At 40.4% G+C, this 24,779-nt stretch overlaps 3 protein-coding genes across 3 annotated transcripts; 1 reads left to right on the top strand and 2 right to left on the bottom strand.

Annotated features, from left to right (window-relative positions):
* Positions 1-727: 727 nt before the first annotated feature.
* Positions 728-19,413, bottom strand: avl9 (AVL9 homolog (S. cerevisiase)). Its single transcript, XM_034146771.1, has 16 exons — positions 19,330-19,413; positions 17,235-17,355; positions 13,606-13,691; positions 13,100-13,171; positions 12,101-12,190; positions 11,955-12,021; positions 11,536-11,576; positions 11,397-11,435; positions 11,231-11,300; positions 10,069-10,550; positions 9,268-9,402; positions 8,965-9,184; positions 8,068-8,185; positions 7,667-7,720; positions 2,892-2,980; positions 728-2,635 (listed from the first exon to the last, which is right to left on the bottom strand). The coding sequence occupies exons 1-16, from the start codon at positions 19,411-19,413 to the stop codon at positions 2,508-2,510; spliced, it is 1,896 nt and encodes a 631-aa protein (XP_034002662.1). The 3' UTR covers positions 728-2,507.
* A 596-nt stretch (positions 19,414-20,009) lies between these two features.
* Positions 20,010-21,686, top strand: lsm5 (LSM5 homolog, U6 small nuclear RNA and mRNA degradation associated). The gene is made up of 5 exons (XM_034146759.1): positions 20,010-20,143; positions 20,896-20,991; positions 21,116-21,143; positions 21,232-21,304; positions 21,414-21,686. Exons 1-5 carry the CDS (start codon positions 20,092-20,094, stop codon positions 21,444-21,446), a joined length of 282 nt encoding a protein of 93 aa, XP_034002650.1. The 5' UTR covers positions 20,010-20,091; the 3' UTR covers positions 21,447-21,686.
* On the bottom strand, positions 21,687-24,678 carry psme2 (proteasome activator subunit 2). The gene is made up of 11 exons (XM_034146746.1): positions 24,447-24,678; positions 24,150-24,182; positions 24,006-24,068; positions 23,833-23,919; positions 23,236-23,284; positions 23,056-23,153; positions 22,876-22,944; positions 22,723-22,790; positions 22,542-22,596; positions 22,065-22,151; positions 21,687-21,985 (listed from the first exon to the last, which is right to left on the bottom strand). The coding sequence occupies exons 1-11, from the start codon at positions 24,489-24,491 to the stop codon at positions 21,905-21,907; spliced, it is 735 nt and encodes a 244-aa protein (XP_034002637.1). The 5' UTR covers positions 24,492-24,678; the 3' UTR covers positions 21,687-21,904.
* Positions 24,679-24,779: the final 101 nt, after the last annotated feature.

Genomic DNA, 24,779 nt, shown 5'->3' with positions numbered 1-24,779 from the left:
TACTTAACACTACAAGCATTTGTATTGGTTACCAAAAAAGTTAAACATGTGGACTGTGGTGTTACATTTCTCAATAGATTTGTAGCCCTGTTTAATTTAAAAAAGTGTTAAGAATAATATTTTTTTGTTTTGGCAGATTTGTACTGCAGATGTTTTATTTAAAATAAATGAAAGGGTTTGTGGAAAATTTTACAATATCTTCACTAAATATCTGAAATATTACTTGAAAAATATTCATTATCCATTTGATCTGAAAAAGATGTTTGAGGTGCTTTATGGCTAAGGATACATGGTGGGAAATGATTAATAGTTAAAGATCAGAACACTACACAATACCAGTTCTGTAATGTATCAAGAAAAAACGGATACAAAATAATCTCTTGATATATTTATCTAATTAATCAGACGTAAGGACAATTAATCCAAACAAAATCAGTGTGTAAAAAAATTAATTAAATATACAAACAATCCCTCTGTACTGTGACTTTCTGCTGATCTTGCCGTGTCCCCGTGATGTTGCCGAATTGTTTTTTCGGAAAACACATGGGTGCATTTTTGTGCGACCATGTGCCACCACCACAACAACAACCCCCTCTAAACACACACACACACACACATGCCACCACTTTGTTGTTCTGACCTACATTCGTACCCAGACACAAACACCCAGAGGGATAACAGAAAATAACTGTTCCCATATCACAGTCTCTTAAAAAGTAAAAGCCTGTATTATTTATGTTTTTTTAATACAGCAATATAGTAGAGGATCACTTCTTCTCAAATACATTAAAAGCATCTGTCAAGAAAATATTCTGTGAACTGTCATTCACAATACATTCATATCTGTTAAATATCAAATGAAAATATATCATCAGAGGATAAAAAAAAAAAAGGCAGCTTTTAACAGCTGATATCTTCTAATCCAGAAATCTAAAGAAAATTCCCGAAATGACTCGATGGCCAAAGAAGGTTTAAAAGCATGAAGAACAAAGGGGACACTAAAAGAGTTTTAAAGACGGGAGGGGGGGGGTGACACTCATTACAGCTGTAAAACTGGACTGGACAGAGCATGCTCACTGGACCACTTTGAATCCAACTGTTGTTGAATATCTGAAGCATGGAGGGAACAGATCCTGAAAGCACCTGAACATCACAGTTATACCAGATAAGAGTCACATAAATAGAATATGATGGCCGCTCTGTGCAAATACACACAGTGGTCCACACTCGGTGGTCCACACTCAGTGGTCCACACTCAGTTCCAGTGTTTTCATGATAAAACGTGGATATTCTACACAACAAATAAATAACTTTAAACTATCTTCAGATGTACTAAATATAGGTCTCCCAATATATATATATGTAGTATAAAAAGGCCTGGGGGGTTAATGACACCCGGTCAAACACAGCTGGGTGCAGGTTCCTTCATAGTTAAGAGAGGATTTCAACAGGAGACAGAATCAGACATTTAGTGCACGAGGATCCATGTAACAACATTATGGTGAGCGCAGTAACTGCATTCAGATTGTGTTATTATTTGTGTAGTGGTTTTTTTTTGTCAAATGAGTTAAGAGTGCAGTTTTAGAGCAAATTGAAATTGCCATTTTAAGATTATATCATCTTACATTTAATTGGATAAAACTACTAAATTAAAGGTGTAAGAAAATGATATCAGACAAGTCAAAAATAACACTGAATATATTAATAAATAATACTATTGCAATACTTAACATTGAAACTACATTTTTTTCTTTAAAAACATTTGGCAAAGCAAATGAATAGAAATGTGGAGCTTTATATTTGTTTGTGCTCAAGAATGATTTTTGTTGTTACATGTTATTTGTCCGATAGTGTTTTATGTCTCACTATTTCCTCAAATTAACCAGTAATTATAAAACAAATCATAATCAATAAATTAATTAGTTTCAGCCTTTTCTTTTGTTTCATGTATGCAGGAATTGATGCCATTACTGCGACCACCACCATGTTGTTCCATCACTGAACAAGAGCCAGGCTGAGAATCTGAACCGTTAAAATGTTTGAGGTGCCACAGCTCATGCTGTTCTGTCAAATCCTGTGGCACCGATGAATCTTTGATCTCTCCAAAGAAATGAGCCTGAAACCGTCAGCAAATATAGATATAGGCAAACTCTAGAAATACGCAGCAGGGAGAGCGACACGGCAAACCGTACGACAGTATGTTTAGTGTCTTACAGGAGAAGCATCCAGCGATACAAAGGGCCGCTCAGACATGATGCAGCCGGCAGCGATTTCTGGGTTTTTGATCAAAAGCGCTGGCAGTCTCTGCCTCACAGTGGAAATGGACTGTACAGTTATTATAACGCGACGCTGCCTTCCTGTCATGATGTCACCCGGAGCCACCAACCTGAGGACGTCACACTCCTTCATAAAAGCAGCGCCTGGTCCGCTGAGCCTCGGGCTTCATAGCAGCCAGAGGGTGAGCGGACGACAACAGAGTCACACACAGAGTGGGGGGGTGGGGGGGGTTAGGGTTGGACCTCTGTGGCGGCCTCCACGTACTCTGGAGCGGCTACAGCTGCAGGCTGGGCCAGGGTGGAGAACCAGGAGGACATGGCCGACTTGGCGCTGGTCAACGCTCCGCCCACCGACTGACCTGAGAGCAGAGGGGGAGAGTAGGGACCAAATAGGTCATGTGTCTTTTGGGTATTCCTGCTTTACTGTTTTGAATATTTTATCAATGTTGGACCATTAAAGGGCATGTTCTACTATTAGGAAAGGTGTGGGTGATGTTGAGGTAGACCACACATATTGTAAAGAAACTGACCTTTCTGTGTATTTATTGGTTGTTCCCCTGAATAATGTTTTCCCTCGAACATTTAATTTAAGGACCGTTTTGTGAGCTTTCTTACCCACTGCCTTCCCCGTCTGCACCACGCTGCGGCTGGTGGTCATCATGGCGTTTCCGATCTTCTTCCCTCTCTCGCTGTTCTGCACCGAGCTGCAGTGGACATAATGAGAAGGAGAAAACAAAGGGTTCAAAAACCACGCATGCATCCAAGGTGTGACATTGCAGGGATTCTTCCACATTTCCAGGAAACAAACTACACAAAAGCGCCGTGGCTAAATGTTGCGTCAACCTGTTGGAGGGGATTATGTGACGGCTGAGCAGCAGGTGCTGTGTCTGATGATCGGGAAGACCTGAGTGAAAGCGAGCGGGATCTGTTTCACAACAAATGCACGGCTAAATGCGGCTTCATTTGAACAGCAGCCTGGTGCGAGTCCAACCTTTCACACGGATCCCCACTGACCTGACATTCAGCAGGAATCATCTGGACAAACAGCAGCTAGAGACACCATGAGGATGCAGCTGCCTCTCTGCGCCTTCACACCCCCTAATGAGCCAATTATTCCATCTGAAAATAAACCGGGTCCCTGTGAATTGACTGCACTGCTGCTGCCCTGATGGACACAACACAGAGCTGTCAATCAGTGTGTGTGGTGAAATGAAAATGGGAGGAAATGCATACATGCATGTTGTTTCTTTTGTTTGGGGAAAAGAAGACAACGCTGGTTTGCCTTTTCAAATGCAATGACCTTGGGTAAATACATTTACGTTAAAGTCAAGGTTATTTTAAGAATAAAATAAAGCAATTGTGTCTCTTTTAATGCATTTCTAGCTGGTTGGTTTAGTGTAGATTGAGCTGTATTATGAACATTTTTGGAAAGGAATTATGTCGACAAACGCAATCATTTAGCATTTTTTACAATTACATGCGTACATATATTATATTACATTAAAGAAACTACTTGGTGCAGATAGCATAACATATGAAAGAAAGAGAAGGCTAAAATTGCAACTACAGAGAAAAAGTGATTTAAAAACATCAAAAAAGAGTTCAGCTTCAACATGATGCTGCCTCCTTGCTTATTATTTAAAAAAGCCCCAGTCAGATTAGTGTTCATCTAAAAGAGACCATCAGCTTGTAAAGTCTGTGCATAAAACCTAAAACCAGACAGAGTGGGACGTGTGTGTGTGTGTGTGTGTGTGTGTGTGTGTGTGTGTGTGTGTGTGTGTGTGTGTGTGTGTGTGTGTGTGTGTGTGTGTGTGTATGTGTGTGTGTGTGTGTGTGTGTGTGCGTGTGTGTGTGTCTATGTGTGTGTGTGTGTGTTGCCTGCAGACAGATACAGTGTTTTTGTGACTGCAGCATCAACATGGCACCCCCACAGCTGGCTGCCTCTGGGCGTCTCGCAGTCAGACGGACGTCCTGCGGCGCCGTCACTCCACCAAACAAGCTGCGGTTGCTAGGCGCCCGTTGCTAGGATCAGTGATCCGGCTCCGGAATCTGTCCTCCGTGCCAACTTCCTTTTGTCTTCCCTTTCAAAGTAAGAGAGTGGCTGCTGTGCATTCCCAGCGATGCTCAGAGGGCTTAGGTTGTTTTTGTCATTCTGTTTGAAGCCACTAGGTGTTTTGTTCTGATGTCATTGTTTGTAGTAAATGTGTATTTTTTTACATTTTATATAATGTATTTTTTTGTATAAACATAGGGGGGCTTTGAATATTATTTAAGCCACTGAAAAACACAGTATGACTCACTCTCATTAGGTATAGACTAAATTAATCATGTTAATCAAAACCAATACCACATTCAAATTACAAATAAAAAACGTAACTTAATTTTTTTTAATGTTTTTATCTCTATTACATAACTTGTTTTTTTTATAATTTTAATTACATTTGAGAATGGCTTTAACCTTTAATTGATTACTGATCGTAATGCTTGCTCATATATCTACGTTACATTATTACAAAATGCGAAATAAGTTCAAGTCTAGAATCATATTTTCCTCATTAGACTATTTTTGTGACAGTATTAATGTTGAAGCTGTTAAAGGGGAAATGTGGATGAAATAATGGAACTTAAATCCAGATACCATCCAGCCTCATGGTAACAGAAAGCAGTTTTTCCTCTCTGACACTGGATGACCCAGATAAACATCTCCTTATGGGGCACTGCTCCGACAATAAAGAAAGACCCTCTAACAGCCAGAGTCCGCCTGCAGCCGTCACATGACTCCCTGTTTTCTGAGAACATCTCTGCCACCGGCTGCTCTTTGTCCGAGGATGAGGAAACATGAAAAGGGTCGGCTGTGTTGAGCCCCCCCCCCCCCCCAGAGCATCCATAACACACATGCAACACAGCACATTCACAAGGAAGTCAAGCGTAGGGCCTGCTTTTGTTTTTGTGTGTGTTTTTTATTCCCAGGGGAGTAAATAGAGAGGAGGTGGCATGGCAGCAGCAGTGGGACAAAGAGTGATGAGCTGAGCGAATGGATGAACTCAAACAACAACATCTGGTCAATAGGGACAAATCACTGTGTGCCAGGAAAACAGCCCCATGTTTACATCTTCTTCTTTCCTTATTTACTCTGTCTTTCTGGCGTATACTGTAACTCCAGTGTTATATGTTCAAGTATGGGTCCTAATCAAGATCTACATTGTGTTCTTTAAAAGGTAGGGTAGGTAAGAATGGAGAAACCAGTTTGAGTGCGCTAGAATTTGAAAATACACAACCGGAAAAAAATCTGCCTCTTCCTTCAGACTTCCTTACAGAGCCCCTCCTCCAACACACACGAACGCGCACATAACCAATGAGGGCACGAGATAAGTTTGTGCACGAGATGGAAGGCTGACAGGCAGGTAGGCCATCCAGTTATTTTAGCCGGGCCGGCTCAGATGATTGGTCGTGCTTTTTACAGCGCCACGGCTTCCACAGATGACATTTTTTTTATGTATTTATTGTCAAAGCATTTCATGTATTCATTGCTATCGGGATGTTAAGAGCATTCCATGGAATATAATAAAAAGTGTTTCTGAAGTGAATTACCTACCCCACCTTTAACTGTACAACTAAATTAGAGGGTTATCTGTTTCTGCTGTCACTCACTGATGAGATTACTCAACTTGCTTCAGTTCGTGGTGAGGAAAATGTCCAAAAACGAATCGATGATGCATCTGTATTATGGATTTAGCAGCCCCGGTTTAATGACTGCCTTTTGTTATTGTGTCAGGGTCAGCCGGTGGATTTGGACATCCATAAGAGAGGAGGTCAGTCTACAAGGCCAAAGCTTCTGAACACATTTAGGAAAACCTCACACACACACACACTTTCACACACCGGCTGCATCCCCTCCTGTTTTAGAGACTCTGACACAAAGCGGAGGCAGGAAATGAGATGTGTTTATTCCTGAGAAGACTCTAATGGCTGAGTGCCAAACTTCCTGCCGACACTTCCCCCCCCCCCCCCTCTCCCACCCCTCATCATTTACGACAAAGTTCATAGTGGCCCATGTCACCAAACACCCTAAAGTAAAGTGAGAGAGCTGAGGGTACCGGGGCCAACCTGCGCATGTACTCATCATAAAGCTAAGTTGTGTGTGTGTGTGTGTGTGTGTGTGTGTGTGTGTGTGTGTGTGTGTGTGTGTGTGTGTGTGTGTGTGTGTGTGTGTGTGTGTGTGTGTGTGTGTGTGTGTGTGTGTGTGTGTGTGTGTGTGTGTGTGGTGGGGGGGGCATTTATCAGACGCGTAACTCTAGAAGCGGAGCTCTGGCTGTGGTCGGAGTCACGTTTCATCCACACTTCCAGGAGGGAACCGGAGCTGCAGCTGAAGAAGTCTCCAGCTCTGTTTTAATTGAGAGTGAACTCGCTCATAATGAATGACCTCAGCTGATACAAGACCCCCCCCTCCTCCTCCTCCTTCAACCACTATTAAGATGCTATATCTATCCACCCACAAACACAGCATGGGGTAACACACTTCTTACCACATACAGTGCGGGTGCTAAGAGGGCACAGCTCTTTGGAAGTGTAATCATTTATGGTCTAAAAGGAGGTAACAGTTACTGTACTGAACTTTTTAAAGAATTGAACAAATCATTGAACTTATTTAAAATCAATTTGTATTCTTTATTTTAAACTAAATCATTTTTCCGTGCTCTAAGGGATGGATCCGGATTATCTTACATGTTAAGAATTTCTTTTTGAATCCAGCCCACACATTTAAATAAGTCCCTCTTTAGAAATGTTCTCTAATCATTTGTTTTGAAACGAATATAATATTTAGGAAGTACAAAGCCTTGTCAGCGGCAAGAAGGGCACTCCAACTAATTTGTGCCTTTGACATCATGTCCTCTAATTTATACCCTGTGCAGAGAACATAACGTTATCATTTTCATTTTGGCAGATGTTTAAGGGTTTTAAAGGAGAGTTGTAATATCTTTCTTTCAAAGTAAAAGCACAGGGGTCAGAGATCAAACGCTGTCCCTAATGGGTCAACATGTTCTTAAATGAATAAACAAAGTCTGAATTAGTCATTGAAAAACACTAAAGAAAGTAGTAAAAGCCACATTCTATAACCACTTCTCAACATGTCAAATGTCTCTTCAGTGTCCTCCTCTCCCCACATGAGGGCAGCAACATGTTTGTTTTGGTGCGCACTGCATCAACTGAGCCACAGCGAAAGAACAATCTGATAAGATGAAGTTTGAAAGAAACAGAAATAGGTCACGGCTCTGCTGCTGAATCTGCACTGCGACTAACCCTTTCCTGTTATTTCTGTTTTACATGTTGTTCCGTGACTTTATCTTTGAGGTGGTGCCGTATCTTACAGAATAGATTAAATTACTCACTGTGACAGTCGTAGTTTCACATCAGCAACACTGTACTGGCCCTGGAATGGATGTCTACAACAGAGAAGAAAGGCAGGCATAATTTAAAGCTTTTATTTTCTCATGTTAGCTTCAGACATATATGATGTTTTGGATCAATTCATCCTGGAGTTTAAGAATTAGTCGATGGCTGGGGAAAAAGACACAACAATATACCTGTACTCCAAGTTTTAAATATGATATTGGAAGGAATCACAAAATGGCCCCTTTGCAACAACTCTGTTCAGTTTTTGAGTTTTGAGACCTTAAACAGATTACATCCGGACCGTCTCATTGAAATGATACATTTTGTCACAGCTGAGATGACGTCATTAGGAGTTTCTGTTTAAGATTTGATGTTTTGCCCTCCTTGGTGACCCTACCCAGGGGTGATGGCGGCCATGGCGGGATGCTTGTTGCTGTACCACACCCGGTAGTTGTGGGTAATCTTCCAGGCTGCAACGAAAGGCGCTCCGTAGTCAGCCAGCAGCCTCTCGTTATCTGAGACCAAAAGAGAGATGTTTGGAGTCAGTGAACACGATTAGCAGCATAACTGGATTTCATGTCATTTACTCCACAAAGCTGATTTAAGTGTGATGATCAGTGTGTGTGTGTGTGTGTGCAACAATTACAGCCCCGATCATTATTAGTCATGCAACGAAGATAAGTCACCGTGGAATCTACTTGGCTAAAATGAAGAAGTGAGTAAGCTCCATATTTAAAGAAAAGGGAACTGTTTTCAGAGTTATAATAGATACACAGAAACTGACTTTTTACAATAAAAAATAATGAACAAATTGTGAAGAACTGGTCAAGTTTTTGGATTGAATTGCATTGTTTTGCATTAAATACAGCATAATCCATCAGGCTGGGACCCTTTTTGTGAACCATCATTATTATTTATGATATTAGTATTTACTACAAAGGCTAATAGTGATAGCTATTGTTCTTCCCCTTGTTTAATTCAAATATTTATATACACTATGAACACATTTGTAATACAAAAAGAGTCCAAAATTGTCAAAAACATGTGTCTAATGCTCTTAAAGACCATTTCTAATTCTTTATGTATGGTCTTTTAAAGTGCGTTCATGAGTTCACTATAACACAATGAGACTGTACCACTATTACATTCTTTATTTAGATCAAATGTATTTCAATCCTATTTTAAAGCCTTCAGATGCGCTAGCCAGAAATGGGTAATTAAGAAAAACAAGCCCTCGATGAAGCCATGAGAGGGAAGGAGAGGTTACAGACGGGATGTGTCTGCGGTCCCCCACCTTGCTGCAGAGCGGAGGACAGTAGTGAGTGGAGGTAGAGGGTGAACTGGGCTCTGATCCACTCGTCTCCCCCCTCCCAGCCCGTGCCGTCCAGGAACACGTCGTCGCGGTTCTCCGTCACGTGCTTCACCAGGTAGTCGGCGAACCTCAGGTCGGCCGTCGTCAGGTTGAGGGTCTTCCGCAGCTCCAGGTCCTGGATGTGGACCAACGCTTCCTCCACCTTCAGCACAAAACATTATTTAAAATACTTGATTTTTTTTTTTTTAACCTTTACATTGTGATTAAATCTTGTACAGCACCGACCTCCACGACAGCATCACTGAGGTGCCTCTGCTGGCGGAAGAGGATGTTGGTTGCCCCGGCAACGAAGCCACGCACCGTCACATCTGACAGGAGGTGATGCTGCTGTAGCGCCATGTAGGGCATACACAGGTAACCCTGGCAACAAGAGGCAAAGGTCACTGTGTCACTATGTGAGTTTATATCCTGCGGAAACTCAAACACACAGTGGGGATTATTTGATAAGGGCGGGGGGGGTGGGGGGGGTTGAGCAGAGATATACTTGAATAGGTTATTTATAAACTGCTGCTGATCTTTTATATACTCTAAAAGTGGAAGGAAACATGAACATATATCACATATTTAGCATTTCCCTCCAAAACAAGCTCTTAGGGCAAAAACTCCAAGGCTGAAGATGCAATTAAAATGTAGTTCATTTACTTGAAGGAATAAGTGGAATAAAACATATATTAACTGCAGAAAAACCTATAAATCCATGAGATGGGAAAACTGAAATATATATACTTCACTACATGGAAACATTTGAAAATATATAAGTCTATTATTTGTATAATCAATAAAAACTGCATTTGGTTTGCCTTTTTCTCCACACACATACATGATTTACATCCACAGGAAGAAAGTATTGGGCCTTGACAAATATTAAGATAAGAAAGACATTACACTGTCAAATAAATCAAAAAAATAAATCTAATAATCGGTCCATGTAGCTTGAGCTAAGCATGAGGGATTTATCCAGATCCTCTCTGAGTGAAGATGCCTTACATCTTACTCAGAGTTAATGATTCACAGTGTAACCGTTACCTTAGTGAAGATGGGGAGCGGCAGGCCGTACTGGTCCTCCTCCAGCCCTGACACCAGCCCCTGGACCACCCCCCCCTGGCCGTTGGCAGGCAGCGGCTGCACGGTGATGGGCGTCCCCGGCTCGGGGTCGAAGGCGTCCGGGAGCTCCGCGTCTTTCCCCTCGGCTGCCTCCTTCTTCTCAGGACTCTCCTCCAGCACGCTGGGGTCCAGGGTCTCCCAGTCGCTCTCTGAGGAGTCCGGAGAGGTGCGAGACGGGGGTTTGAGGAGGTGGGTGTCCCCCTCGGTGCTGTCCCCCGAGGACAGAGGCTCTGCGGCGGGCTGACCGCTCTCCTGCAGCTCCGGGGGGGTGCTGGCGATGTCGGTGGCGGACACGGAGACGAACTCCTCGGCCCCTGAGACGCTCTCCACCAGACTGGGGTCTTCCGACACGCTGCCCTTAGGCCTGTAGTGGGACGAGTCCACCAGGCCGTGCTCCATCATACCTGCACAGAGGACATTGAATGTGAGTTTATTTCCTTTCTGTCTCCATTTTCCATTATAACCCATTTTGATTTTTGACGTCCGCTAGTTTTCTGTTTTACATAATAAGGGTTTCTACAATTCTGTAGTCATTACTTCTGTGCACTATCCTTACAAATGCTTAACTTAAAGGGGACCTATCATGCAAAATGCACTTTTGTACGTCTTTTATACATGAATATGTGTCCCCGGTGTTCCAGGGAACTCACCAAGTGTCAGAAAACACAACCCTCTCTATTTTCCTCCATACCCAAATCTCTAAAAAAGGGGCTGCAACGGATCTGATAAAAACTGATCCAGATTTGAACACTGTCCTGACGTCAGGATGGTGGCGCTACGGCTATTGGGCCAACTCCACCAATCAGGAGGAGACAGCCACGGCCATTGCCGTTCGAAAGCGCTGGAGACGCTGTAGTACATATGCCAGGCCTGTAGATGGTGCTGTTCTCACTGAATCTGCCCAGAGCTAGAAATTGTCAAATTGAGCAAAATGAGGCATGGCTAAAATGCATGATCTGTTTGGTATTTTGAAAAAAAAAAAGTATAAATATGCCTTATATAGGTATGGTCCTACACTATATTATTATAATATAGCATGATAGGTCCACTTTAATGTAAAAGTGGAGATTGTGGAGTTGCTGACCTGGAAATAGTGATAAAACTGTCATCAGAGCTCCTACTAGTCTGTTGACAGGAGACACGTAGAAAAGGACCTGCAAACATAAACAACAACAAAACAGACATACAGTGTTATTTAACGTGAAATGTTCTGGACTTCTAGAAAAGAGAATACATGTTTCTAATCGTACCTTCTTCTCCAGCAGAATGAGCTTGAAGAGGATAAGAACCTATGAAGGATCAAATTAAAAGAAGTGTTTACATTTTCAAGAACAATTATAATAAACACTTTAAAGCTTATCATTGTCGTTCAATTTGTGATTGTCTTACCTTGTGCTGAAAGTGAAGTATTAGATCTCTCGGTGATAACCCTGAAGAAAGAAAACAAACACACTTCAGCAAATGAGGAATTTGAAAAATGCATAGTCATTTTTATGAAGTCAGCAACAATTACACGACACAAAGTCCCATTAACTTATCATTAAAAAATCAATCGTTTTACTTCTTTAGTGTGTAATTTTGAATGACGAAAAGCTATTATCATAAAATCAAGAAGTTAACTTTGAGTTTTACAAAATAATACATACTCCAAGTTAAAATGCATGAAAGTTCAAATCAGTATTACTATTTTTTGTCACAAGTACTGTATGCAACTTGTCCTTTCAGCTGTGACATGCCACTGTTCTGCACGTCTGAAATGTTTTTCATTATTAATGATTATGAACACATGAAGTGAGAGTTTGACCCACCTAGATAGACCTGCGACCCCTCGAGAGCGGAGCCCCTCAGGGAGCCGTTCATGTGGTCGTACAGTTCCTGCAGTGCGGAGGAGGGAGGTCAGTGGTGTTGCAAACAGAATAATAAAACTGATGGCTTCTAATGGAGTTTTTCTCACCTTTAAAATGGAGATCTGGGAGAAGTCTTTCTCCTCGAAGTAAGCGTGTGTGATGAGCTGTAGCTTCGCTTGAAGCAAACCGAAGAGAGGCTGGAAACCAAGACAAACGCTGTCAGCACAGATCAAGTGTGTTTACAGTATGAAACATCATTGCCTATTTCTGCTCATAGGGAGAAACAGCACTCACACATGACTCCTGTCTTCCCTCAAATCTTTCCCCCTCTAAAGCAGGAATTGGCCGGACATGATAAGATCTACTGTTTTCAGTTCGTCCTCATTTAACCCCCTTAAGATTAGAGTGAGAGATAGTTAGAGTTTTTTATTTCTTTATTTCCTTTTGTATGTAAAGTATAGTGTGTTGCATTGTTGGACAGCCCTGTGACTGTAGCTATTGTGCATATGAAAATAAAACCTTTGAATCATTAATCTTTTCTTGCAGTTTGATTTCTTGGTGAGGGCATTTGCTGCATTTCGAAAAATGTTTTCTTTAAATTATGAAAATGTCCTTCCACTGACACTATTAAACATTGAATATTAATAATATGTCACAGAAGAAGCACAAAATACAAATATCAAACCTGAAAATAAGCATAATAGGGCCCCTTTAATAACAGAGGATTACAATTCATTTCCTTTTCCTAAATGCATTAATAAAAGATGGGAAATAGCTAAATCTGTTGCAGTAATTCACTGAAGAATGACGGCTCATCCAGTGAAGTATATATCAGATTGCTCCAAAAGCCTGAAGTCTCATGATGAATTTTACAATGTTAAAGCATTGACTGTAAGTTATGTAAATCTCTGTGGGGATGCATGAAATGGAAACGTCCGTCATGTTGATTCTTTTTATCCCATCTTGTCTCCCATATTTCCAATCCTCTTCTACAAGATCATGCTGAGGTCACAGCTCAGAGAATTCATTTCTTTCCAGCATGAAAAGCTACTGGCACTAAAATGTTTTTATGTCATAAAAGACGGCTTCCTCCCTGACTGACTCACCACTCGACTGAGGACGCACACGCTCTTCTGAACCGTCTCCCTGGTGACGTCAGCCTGCCGGACCTTCAGGGCCTGCAGAGGGATCAAAGACATTCTGATATATTATATTATTTATTTATATTAATACCACAAACGCTGCGAGGCCAGAGAGTGACTAATCGCTATGAAGAAATGATGTGATAAGGGACAAAAATAGAAACGGGAGATGATGCCATTTTATATCCTTCTCATCCAATCAAGAAGAAACACATTCACTTTGATTTATCAAGACTTTTCTTCTGGTTTTTTATTGTTCTTACACATGTAAAAGAATGGAAGTTAATAGGGTTGAGTAATTGATGTATACATGGTCATTTTCTCGATGGCGTATACCCTCAGTCAATTACTTATGTGAAATATCTGAGTATTTATCCCACCATTTGTGCATGCATGCTTTTGGCTATACATTTACTGAGCTAGAATCCATGGCTTTTTAATAATTAAGTACAGAAAATAAGATGACTGACCTTTGCTTCTATTTGGCGATAACAGGAAACTCCATAGACACACTTCATGTCTTCACCGAGGGGTGGCAGGTGGAAATACACAGTGTCTGCAAAATAAAGTCACATTAATAATCAGATTCATGCAATCTTATATACAGACTGTCCATCAGGAGCATCTTGGAGCAACACGAAAGGGATACAATATGTGTTAGCTTAGCGCCACTCTTGCAGGATTTGCTCTGTAGAATAAGCTCACAGTGAGATACTCGTTAAAAAGACAGGATGGTTACGTGAGAGAAAAGGTACAAAAGAGAGAATTCAACTCAGAGTCATAATAGCTGAGGAGAGACAGGTAAGGGGTTATTTTAAAACACAGCAAGGCTTCAAACAGCAGCAGGACAAACTGGATAAACCTGCAGAAATGGGCCGCCTGTCTATCAAAAGAACCTCTCAAACTTCAGTTAGAGAACCAAAACCAGTTCTGCTGCATGTTGACGCATTTACTAAAACCATTGGGGGAAAGATTTTACACTTTACTGCATTTATCTGACAGATTTGGTTACTTTTCAAATTAAGATTTTTGCATATTATATATATGAAGACTATCAAATGTGAGGTTTTGTTTTATTTAATTAAACTACCCAACAGTAACAGCTTAAATGATCTGTCAAAATTAATAGTTTAAAGGGGACCTATCATGCAAAATGCACTTTTGTACGTCTGTTATACATGAATATGTGTCCCCGGTGTTCCAGGGAACTCACCAAGTGTCAGAAAACACAACCCTCTCTATTTTCCTCCATACCCAAATCTCTAAAAAAGGGGCTGCAACGGATCTGATAAAAACTGATCCAGATTTGAACACTGCCCTGACGTCAGGACGGTGGCACTACGGCTATTGGGCCAACTCCACCAATCAGGAGGAGACAGCCACGGCCATTGCCGTTCGAAAGCGCTGGAGACGCTGTAGTACATATGCCAGGCCTGTAGATGGTGCTGTTCTCACTGAATCTGCCCTTGCAAAAACAGAGCTAACATTTTTCAAATTGAGCGAAATGAGGCATGGCTAAAATACATGATCTGTTTGGTATTTTGAAAAAAAAAAAAGTATAAATATGCCTTATATAGGTATGGTCCTACACTATATTATTCAAATATAGCATGATAGGTCCACTTTAAGTAATTGGTCATGTTTCACATTTGGTGGTGCTGTTTTTATTTCAATAATTGTAATTTATTTGTAAAAATGTAGAGGTGTCTACTAAACAAAGATTATGAAAGTCTCCCTTCGGACTCTGGGTAATAGTGAAAAACCTTTTTTACTATTTTCTGTTTTTTTTAAACGCTAACAATCAATCAATTAAGAGAGAAAACAATCAGCAGATTCATATATAATATATACATGCTTTGAACATGCTTCCAGTCTCTGTTGTACATCATTGTTAATATAAGCTGTAGCCCCTAATCCATTTAACATGAGTTGAGGGTGATGTCATGCTGATTTGAGCAGGATCTGCAATAATAACAGATCAACGTTGGTGCGTTCAAAGACACTCTGGACATCTGAGACATTATGCTTTTAGCTGTTATAAATGACCAAATCTCACATCATTCTTAAAGCTACATTAACGTTTGTTTATCGTTTGTCTCCAGGGAAATATTTCCAAATAATTCAGCTCATGAATAAAATGCTGTTCTGGCAGCTGATTTTTCAAATGTCGTATATTTAAAGTTTACCGAAACACAAAATTAAAAAGCAGAAAGAAAAGTCCTGCAAGAAAAATGTTATACTTTTGTGAATTGAATAGAAACTAGCGTGTAGAATAAAGGAAATCAGTCTTAAACCTTATGTGCAATGACATGGAAAACATTAGGTCAAATATGATTTACTGTCCAATAATACAAAATACAACATCATATCAAAGATTGCCTGAAGCCCCTAACATGAAACGTCTCTGGGAACAAGCAGTGCACAAAATGCCACAACTATCTGCCTTCGTACCATGTGAGGAGAGGCTGACGAGCGTTTCATAATGTGTAACGCATGAAGATCTCCTCAGGAAGCCACAAAGGTTCAATGTGGACGTCAGAGAGCCTGGAGGAGAAGGGGGGGGGGGGTCCTGGCTGGACAGAGCCCCAGCTGCAAGACGCCAAAAACACAGCCTTCAACTCTCAGCTTCACAGCAGGAAGCTCTGTGAGGCTGGAGCAGCACACTGTGATTTACTTACAGCCATTTTCAGTGTGGTTTCTTAAGATTATTTAAATCTGAAGGGTTTATTTTGTGAGATAATACGCAGGTCTTCAATTTCCTCTGTGCATTGCATTGGGGTCCAGATATGTTGCTTTTTTTTTACGGTGAACTGGACATGTAAGCTTTTCCTTATCCGTAAACAGGGAAAAGAGCTAAATAGAAAACATATGTGAGGGGCAAAACTGCTCAAAAACAAAACATTAGCTTGTCCAAAACGATGCAAAACGTTGAATACAAAACAGCTACAACGACTACTTTCTTATTGGACATGAGCTCTGGGTGTTTCTTTGATGATTCTCGTCATCTTCAGTAGTGTTCCTCTCCCCTCTGTAACCAACACCCGGCTCTCTCTGTGTCACTGTTGCTTTTATGAGCCGCAGTGCAGAGGGAGTCGCTCACATCAATGCTGCTTTCATCAGCTAACAGTCTGCCGGAGCGGCACAAACAAAGGACACAAGAGAAGAAGAAACTCACAGCAGGAGTTCATTCAAATATTCTACATTTAGAAATGCAGAAATGGGCAAAAACGCTGCCTGTGAGTGAGATCCTGAGAGGGGCTGATTTTCTACTGAAGTGAATTCAAAGCAGAGAGTGTTCTCCTTGATTCAGACTACATCTTATGATCTGGGAGCTGAATGCTTACAATAATATATTCACTACAGAGTAACGTCAGCAAAATAACAATAAGGTTTGATGGCTGTAGTTTTAGTCGGACTTTGACTCAGTTCTTCCTTCACAGGGAAGTCTGAAGGGTAGCGGTGAACCACAGGAGGGTCACATGACTGCAGCCCAACACACGGGACACACACAGAGTCCCGCTCTCTCTTCACAGCGTGGATACTGTTTCCATCTGCAAAACCTCTACTCAAACAAAACCAACCCTGAAGTCATCCCTTCAATGTCAGCTGGATGGGGAAAACACAGACAAGCAAATAAAGCCGCAACTGACAATTAATTATTAACCATTAGTGTGCTACATACAACCCAGAGAGGAATGAAAGAAAGGCCCATTACTTATTCAGAAAGATCAAGTTGACATTATAACTTTGCTTGTTTTGTCAAAAAAAAACATATATGATCGTACAAGAGGACGAAAACCAGCTAGTTCATCATTTCAAAGAGGAATAGTAACTAACACCACATTATTGTCATCATTATCGATAAGTGTAGGTGTCTTTTGATTCGTTACTTCTATTAAAAAATATATTTTCAATGTTTGGATCATAATTAGATACAAGTTAGATTGATTTAATTGCATGTAAACCAGAATACAGAATGGATTTGCCTATATATACAGTTTTTATAGATGTGCCTTCCCCCCCCATTACTGAAACCCAGTGCTTTAAGTGTGTTAACAGTGTGTGTGTGTGTGTGTGTGGGGGGGGGGGGGGGTCGTACCTTCTGTGAAATTGTGTGCCCCGTCAGGAAGAGCCAGGAAAGGGAGGTACTTCCACTCCTCTGGCAGCAGGTTACTGTCGTGACCCTCATCTGGCATCAGAGGAGGGTAGGAGAACTCCACCTGAGGGGGGGGGTAGAGAGTCAGCACATTTACTTATTATAGGATGCTTTAAAATATGACTTCCTTCCTTCCTATGACTCTGCATTATCTCTTCTTATCATTCTTTCTCATAACACTTTAAGATGAATGTCAAGAATTACAGTAAGCTAATCTTGGAATTAAACCACACACACACACACACACACACACACACACACACACACACACACACACACACACACACACACACACACACACACACACACACACACACACACACACACACACACACACACACACACACACACACACACACACACACACACACACACACACACACACACACACACACACACACACACACACACACACACACACACACACACACACACACACACACACACACACACACACACACACACACACACACACACACACACACACACACACACACACACACACACACACACACACACACACACACACTAGAAAATGTTGCATTGCAGCAGATTAAATTAGCCAATATATAAATTAACATCTACCGCTGTAAAAAAACACAACATACACATTAATGTAGAAATAATATGAACCCTTAAACATCATATATAATAGTGACAGGGAACATCTACCCTCACTATAGTTCATACTTAAGCTATTTGAAGCTGAAAAGTACTTTAGCAATGTTTTGAATGCAGGACTTTTACTGAAGTGAATTATCTGAATCCTTCTTTCCATGTCACCTTATTGAGCTTCCTGCCAGAGAAACAGATGGGAGGCAGGTGAATAAGAGAAGGTGGCGACTGAAGGAGACACACGGGTTAAAGAGCCAAAACCCAATGTGATACCCAGCAGGAGATGGCTGGCCCCTCTCAGATAACGCCCAGAGGCAGCCGGCTGAAACAAAGCATGTGCCCTGTCCGCTCTCATTTTTGCATACAAAAGTGTCTGTTTTATCTTTCGCTCATACAGCAGCTGCTTCCAAGCCCAGTGAGTCGAGGTTAACAGCACACAGAGAGACTTGGCAGATGGAGAGCAGCAACAACAAGGAGGAGGAAACACAGTGTTCGCTTTACTGCTGCCAGCCTAGCCTGTTAATCGAATGAATTTTGAGGCGATAATTAGAAGATGCATTAGTGGCACTTATGCTGAAAGTCTTACATACGCTTGAGGAGTCAAAAGGCCAACCTGAAAGTGTCTGCATTTTCAGATTAACGGCCTTGGCTTTGCAGTTAGATATTTGTATGACAGTTATGTCTCAGGTTTATAGCTGTCATAACAAGCTTTAGTACTTCAATTCATGGCTTCAGACGTTATTTTATGAAGGCAGACGTTGGCTTATTTTCTTAAATAACAAATACTGTATAAACATTTTTTTCCAAGCTATTACAAGCTGCGTAAAGGTTGAGTGATGCTCTGACCCCAAGAGGTCATGAAATAATTATAAAGTGTTTGTTTTATAAAACTATTTGTTTTGCAGTTCAGCCATTAGACAGTTCTTCTTGAGCTCTCTAGACTACAAAACAATGTCCACAAAACACACAGTACTAGCACATATTACATACTGTATCCAAGCAAACACTCATGCCCATACTACTGTAGATTTCCTGGTACTAAATCAGCAAGCTCTTTAAATAACAGAGAGGGAAGATAAATACTTTTAAACAAGCTTTCAGCCTGCTATAAAAACACAGTCCTCGCTGTTGAATACACTGAAGTGGAAAGATGTCCAATTTGGCAGCAGAGCACATGTTATATAACCCTGAGAGCCCAGAGCAAACAGCTGATGTTAACTCCCTCTTCAATGCATGTGGAAATGTATCATCCCCCCTGCAGGATTTATGTATGCACTGTCAGAGAAGAACATACGCAGTCATTGAGCCAGATTACAAGTCGATCCATACAAAAATATAGTGGAAATGTGCCTTTATTATGATTTCAATGGGAAGCCCTGGTTAGCAGTTAGCAACATTAGCATGGAGAGAAGGGTCTACGTACCTGACAGCCCTTTTTGTGGTGAAAACCAACCACCACGATATGCAGCACCGGTCCCTTTGGATCGTCCCTGCCGTTAGACTCCATTCCCCCCGGATGTTCTGTGTGTCCTGTGTAGTTTTTACCTCCAGTGTTGGATGTAAACACAGCCAACAACGCGTTTTCCCCCTGAATCCGCAGTAGTAAGACAGGCGTTCACAACACAAGCACCGCGGACTGAGATGATTCTCTCTTCCGCCTTGTCCCAGTGTGTCAAAGAGTAAACACAGCGGGATGGTACACTGCAGCACACTTCCTGATTCGTCAAGGCTTTGTTTTCATTATTTAAAACGATATTCACAATGATATGGCCTTCAATACAATAATTCCCTGTGTGTTGAAAGGTAAGGGTAGACTACATCTTTTTAAAATGGTATAAGTGTTTATTTTTGTAACACAATCTATATAAAACATATGTAAGAACAAACCTGATTAAAACTGAGATACATTCATGTACTTACGTTTATAATACATGAATAAATCAAACAACGACTAACACGATACATTATGAATAAATAGCGTACTTGTATTTCAACACTACAGAGACGAGGTGGGGACTTATCTTGTCAAAGTAAAAATAATTACGTCATGAACAAGACAAGCACAGCTAGCGCTATCGTGTACATTTGAAATTACATCATGTAATTTTTAGATCGATTGCTTTTGCCTGTCCACTGACTTTCTTCTTTCTTCTTTCCATTGGTTCTGACTGATGCTCATTCTTGAATGAACATGGCGGCTACTCCAGCAACAAATCCGTCCCAGTTGCTCCCACTTGGTTTGTACATTTAAAATATTGTTCCCGTTCTGTCTTTAGATAGTTGCCTGTCAATTTTAAAGCAGTAATAAAAGGCAGAGTGCGGTGTGTCGACTAGAAGCGAAGGTTCAGATATGAGATATGTTTGGTTAGCTAGGTAACGTTAGCATCATGCTTCCAGCTGCGGTGAAAACGCATGATTGTCGTTATTAAAACATTAGCTGTCTTTGCTAACAGTACAGATTGATGTTCTTAGATAGTTGTATGACTTTCATAACATGTCCATAACGTACTGAAAGGCTTTTGGATATAAATGTATTGCTTTAAAAACCACACACATTTTTAAATAGTGAAATGAAACTAAATACATTAACTCAAGTACCATAACATTTGTACTACTTTTTGTTTAATTTGTAATTAACTTGAGGCCTTTCTGTTCCTTCCACTACTTTTCCTCCACTAAATGTATCTGCCAGCTTTATTCACTTTACACATAAAACATTTGCTACAAAACGTAAGAAAAACGTGTAAAACATGTTTAATGTGTTTTCATTCATCACATTGTTTAGTATAGGTTAAATTATTAATCAATTAATAATCAACCAGTCGGTCAATTGACAGAAAATACATTGGGAACTATTTTGATAACTTTCTTTGTGATTGAAATATGATTAATGCATTTAAAAAGGTAATCTAATAATTGTCTGTTAAAATGTCTGACTAATACAAATTGGTTTGCATCTCTCACATATCTTTGTATTTTATTCTTTTAGAGCTTGTGGACAAATGTATTGGCTCCCGAATTCACATCGTCATGAAAACCGACAAAGAAATCGTCGGCACCCTGCTTGGTTTCGATGACTTTGTCAGTATCCTTTTCCAGATTTCAATCGAACTCTCTGAAAGAAAACATATCTTGTGTTAAATTGTCTTCACTATGTTGCTGTTTGCTCTGAATCATGTCCCAGTTTTGCCCTTAACTCAGTGTTTCAGACATGGTCCTGGAAGACGTGACAGAATTGTACGTATACTTTTTGTTCTTTGCATGATAGCACATTTTAAGGGACCTGTTTGTTGAATTAATCCATACATTTCTATCCATGTTTTAGTGAAATCACACCGGAGGGAAGAAGGATAACCAAACTGGACCAGATCCTCCTCAATGGCAACAACATCACAATGGTGAATACCTTGCAGCGTTGACTATTTATTCCACTTAATAATACACAAACAGGTGTATCGTACACACTCCACCTTCCTTTAATATTCTTGTATTTTCTTTGATACGCAGCTCATACCTGGAGGAGAAGGTCCTGAAGTATGAGAGGAGAGTCATCACCAATGAAGGCTGAGGAGTTATGCCTTTACCTTGTTGTGTTCCTTAGTTGATTATGTTGATATTGTTATTTGTCAGTCATTCCCTCTTGATCTTAAGTAAGGTAAATATTTTTGTAAGATTTCAATTGAGTATTTGTTATAAAAAAAAAAAGAGGTTGAATTCAGAAGTGCATCATGAATCACTCAAAACTGTTTTTCTTTTTACAAATAAATGCAAATCACACAGTTTGAAAAACAAACAAGACTTCTTTATTACGTTTTTCTATTTGTAGTTGTACAACTTTAGTGCAAGTTACGGTACGAAAAAGTGTAATCACAGATCAGAGATAAAACTTTTATTGTTACCTTTTTGAAGAATAAGCAACATTTAGTAATGAACAGACAGAGATGATTATTTGTGAATGCAACACATGAATTGTAGTATCTGCCCCCCCCCACCATGCCTCAGTACATGGAAGGTTTCTCCTCTCCCTTTGGATTGGTCACCTTCTCCAGATTCTTGTTGATGATGTCGTAAAGCTCGGCCTACAGTGAACAGATAGACATATAGTTATAGCTTCTTCTATGACACTATGGTGATAAATAACTGATTGTTTTAACTTACGTAGAAGCCGCGAATGTCGAGAACAATCACTTTGATCTCAGAGTACATGTCCTCGTCCTTCTCGCTGACCAGCCTGCGGTAGTCCATCTAGAGGCAGAGAAGGTTATGTTAAAGATATTTCCAGTAATATTATCAAAGCTTTAAAGAATTTTCATTAAACGATCAGGAGGACATTTGTAGGGACTATTTTCAGCGTAATGTGGGGCTTTTAATTGTGTTTTTTGTCTTCAGGACAGTTTGTGGGATTGAGTCAAAAAACCTACAGTGGTAATGAAGGGAAAGGTCCCCCAATGCAACAGTGTGTTTTTAATAGTTTAAGGATAACAAGGGAGATCACAGAGGAAGATGATATCAGTCTTTGATACACACACAATACTTGTGGCTGTTTGTTTTATTATCTTTTAAAAGGAATTAGTTGACAGTAAGTTGCAGGCAGATATTCACCAGACGTATCCTTTAAGATAAGTTTATACTCACCACATGAGTGTCCTTGGAAGCTTTTCCAACAGCATCTCCTCTCTCGGAAAAGTACCTAAATAATTCAAGAAGAAAGGGGGTTTGTAAGTGACAGGAATGTTCCCATGAATATCTGCTGTTAATCTAAGAAATACTAAAATAATTATATATTTATTTTGTAGTGAAGAGAACGTCACACTACTTGTTGATGTTGGTCTGAAAACCGTCGACTTTGGTCTTCACTACAGCGATTCTCTCCAAGATTTTCTCCTGTGGTGGGAAATACATCATCATTAATCAAAACCTGACCAAACTGTGCAGCTACACACAGCCAGGATGCACATGCATAATGTACCTGCACTGCAACCCCAAAGTCATTTCCATCCTCGATTTGTGGGATGAGGTGCTGAATCCAGCAGGTGACCTGTAACACAGAAGAAGAGTGTTACATAAACACTATCACAACTAACATTTCAGCCATTTCAATTGACTCTGTTTTAGCTAACACACTTCATAGTGAGAGTGCTTCACTTACAGTGAGGATGGTCTCTCTAAGAGCAAAGATCTCTGGTTTCACCCTATCCAGAAGCGTCATAATCTTCTCATTCCCCTTGATCAAGCCACATTTTGGAGCTGGTGGAAAGGGAGGGGGAATTAGACTTTATATAATTTCATGTATATTCTGGGCAAATGCAAAACAAAGATATCACTTTACCTTTCTTTTTCTTCTTCTCATCCTCTTCATTCTTATCCGTCTCCATTTCCTGTGGGGTCACATTTTTAATGGTCAAAAATGTACAAGTGTCACAAGATCTTATGTGTTGTGTATGTGAGAAAAAGCGTATCTTTATACAGAGAGGGAGATGAATAAAGTTGATTTAAATGCAGAGTAAACTAAATTAAATAAACTTTAATTAATCCTACCAAGTGGGAATTAGTTACAGGTAGCTTGTACACAGTAACATACAACTAGCTATTGTGGAATAAAAGATGTCAATGATGATAGACAAATAAAAAACAATGGGGCATTTAAAAGTGTGACTTGTAAACCAGTTGTAGTATTTAAATGTTTCAAAATTGATCACACTGCAGGTTTTTGCTAATTTGGATTAACTCACATTAAATAAACATTATTAGCTCAATTCTACAGGTTGGTTCATGCCCTATACAGTCAGCACATAACTAGTAGTGGCTGAAGTGAGGATATCAACAAGTTAACTGCAGCCAAATTATCTCAGGGAAAGTAATGAACCCCTGTTTGTGTATTTTTGTAAATGTATGTTATGATGTTAGAAGCTGTGTGAGACCTCACCTCCTCCTCTGGGGAAGGGGGGTCTGGGATGGGGATGTCCAGGGGAGCCTTCAGAGAGGACATGTCTGTGATACTGAGGGCGTCATCCTGAAAACACACAGAGGATGAATTAAGACCTGAAATAATAGGTGAGGGGTCCTTGATTTGTGTGTTGAAAATCTGAAGATGCTGACCCTCTGCAAGGCATCCAGCTGTGCAATCTTCATGGGGATGTAGTTGGAGAACAAAAGCTCTGCCTGCAAAACAATAAGACAAAAACACTTACAAAATATGCAACATAATACAAAAACACAAGAATAAAGTGGGACTCAACAAACCTCCTGATACAGGGACTGGCGGAAGTTCTCCACCTATGGAAAAGGAAATACATTTCTGTCAATAACATATCATTTCAGCTGCTGACTCATGTTACACAAGACGGTTGGATTTACTTTCGTTTTTCTTTCACTCGGGGACTTTCCCCTGCTTCACCGAGTGGACTACAATGTACTTTGTTCTTTAACATGTTTGAAACAATCTGCTTACAGTTATCAGTATTTTAAAGAGTATTTTAGCAAGTAGCTGCTATCGCATGTAGCCTACTGTACCTGCGCATTAACACGAGATCAACTCACCTTCTCTGCATTCGCTCTGCTGATTTTCACACATGCTTTCGGCATGACTGAGCAGACGTTTTACCGTAAGGACGAATAAATACTGTCCGTTAAAGTGTTTTAAATGAACTCAGAGAGAACAGGTGCACGGCAGGACAATATGGCTTCAAGTGAGACTTTTTACTATTTCCTCTTCAAGTTTGCTTTCGATTTAATGTCCGTTGATGAAGTTTGCGCCTCCCACTGTATCCCTCCTCCGCGGAAAGTAGGACGTTACCTAAATGTACAGCCTTTAAGTTCAGTTTGCGTGATTAAAATACAGAAGAGTAGATTCTAGAGACACATTGACATATC

The sequence above is a fragment of the Trematomus bernacchii genome, unplaced genomic scaffold (assembly GCF_902827165.1).
Source record: "Trematomus bernacchii unplaced genomic scaffold, fTreBer1.1, whole genome shotgun sequence".
Taxonomy (NCBI): domain Eukaryota; kingdom Metazoa; phylum Chordata; class Actinopteri; order Perciformes; family Nototheniidae; genus Trematomus; species Trematomus bernacchii.
Note: the sequence above shows the minus strand (reverse complement) of the source record. Positions and strands in the feature narration are given on the sequence as shown.

Coding starts and splice junctions, on each gene's coding strand:
- lsm5 (XM_034146759.1), top strand. CDS start 20,092: ATGAACATGGCGGCTACTCCAGCAACAAATCCGTCCCAGTTGCTCCCA. Junction 20,992..21,115: donor TGGTTTCGATGACTTTGTCA/GTATCCTTTTCC, acceptor TCAGTGTTTCAG/ACATGGTCCTGGAAGACGTG. Junction 21,144..21,231: donor CTGGAAGACGTGACAGAATT/GTACGTATACTT, acceptor TCCATGTTTTAG/TGAAATCACACCGGAGGGAA.
- psme2 (XM_034146746.1), bottom strand. CDS start 24,491: ATGCCGAAAGCATGTGTGAAAATCAGCAGAGCGAATGCAGAGAAG. Junction 24,183..24,446: donor GCAGAGCGAATGCAGAGAAG/GTGAGTTGATCT, acceptor CCTTTTCCATAG/GTGGAGAACTTCCGCCAGTC. Junction 22,597..22,722: donor TTTCAGACCAACATCAACAA/GTAGTGTGACGT, acceptor TGAATTATTTAG/GTACTTTTCCGAGAGAGGAG.
- avl9 (XM_034146771.1), bottom strand. CDS start 19,413: ATGGAGTCTAACGGCAGGGACGATCCAAAGGGACCGGTGCTGCATATC. Junction 17,356..19,329: donor ACCACAAAAAGGGCTGTCAG/GTACGTAGACCC, acceptor CCCCCCCCTCAG/GTGGAGTTCTCCTACCCTCC. Junction 11,301..11,396: donor TCATTCTGCTGGAGAAGAAG/GTACGATTAGAA, acceptor TTATGTTTGCAG/GTCCTTTTCTACGTGTCTCC.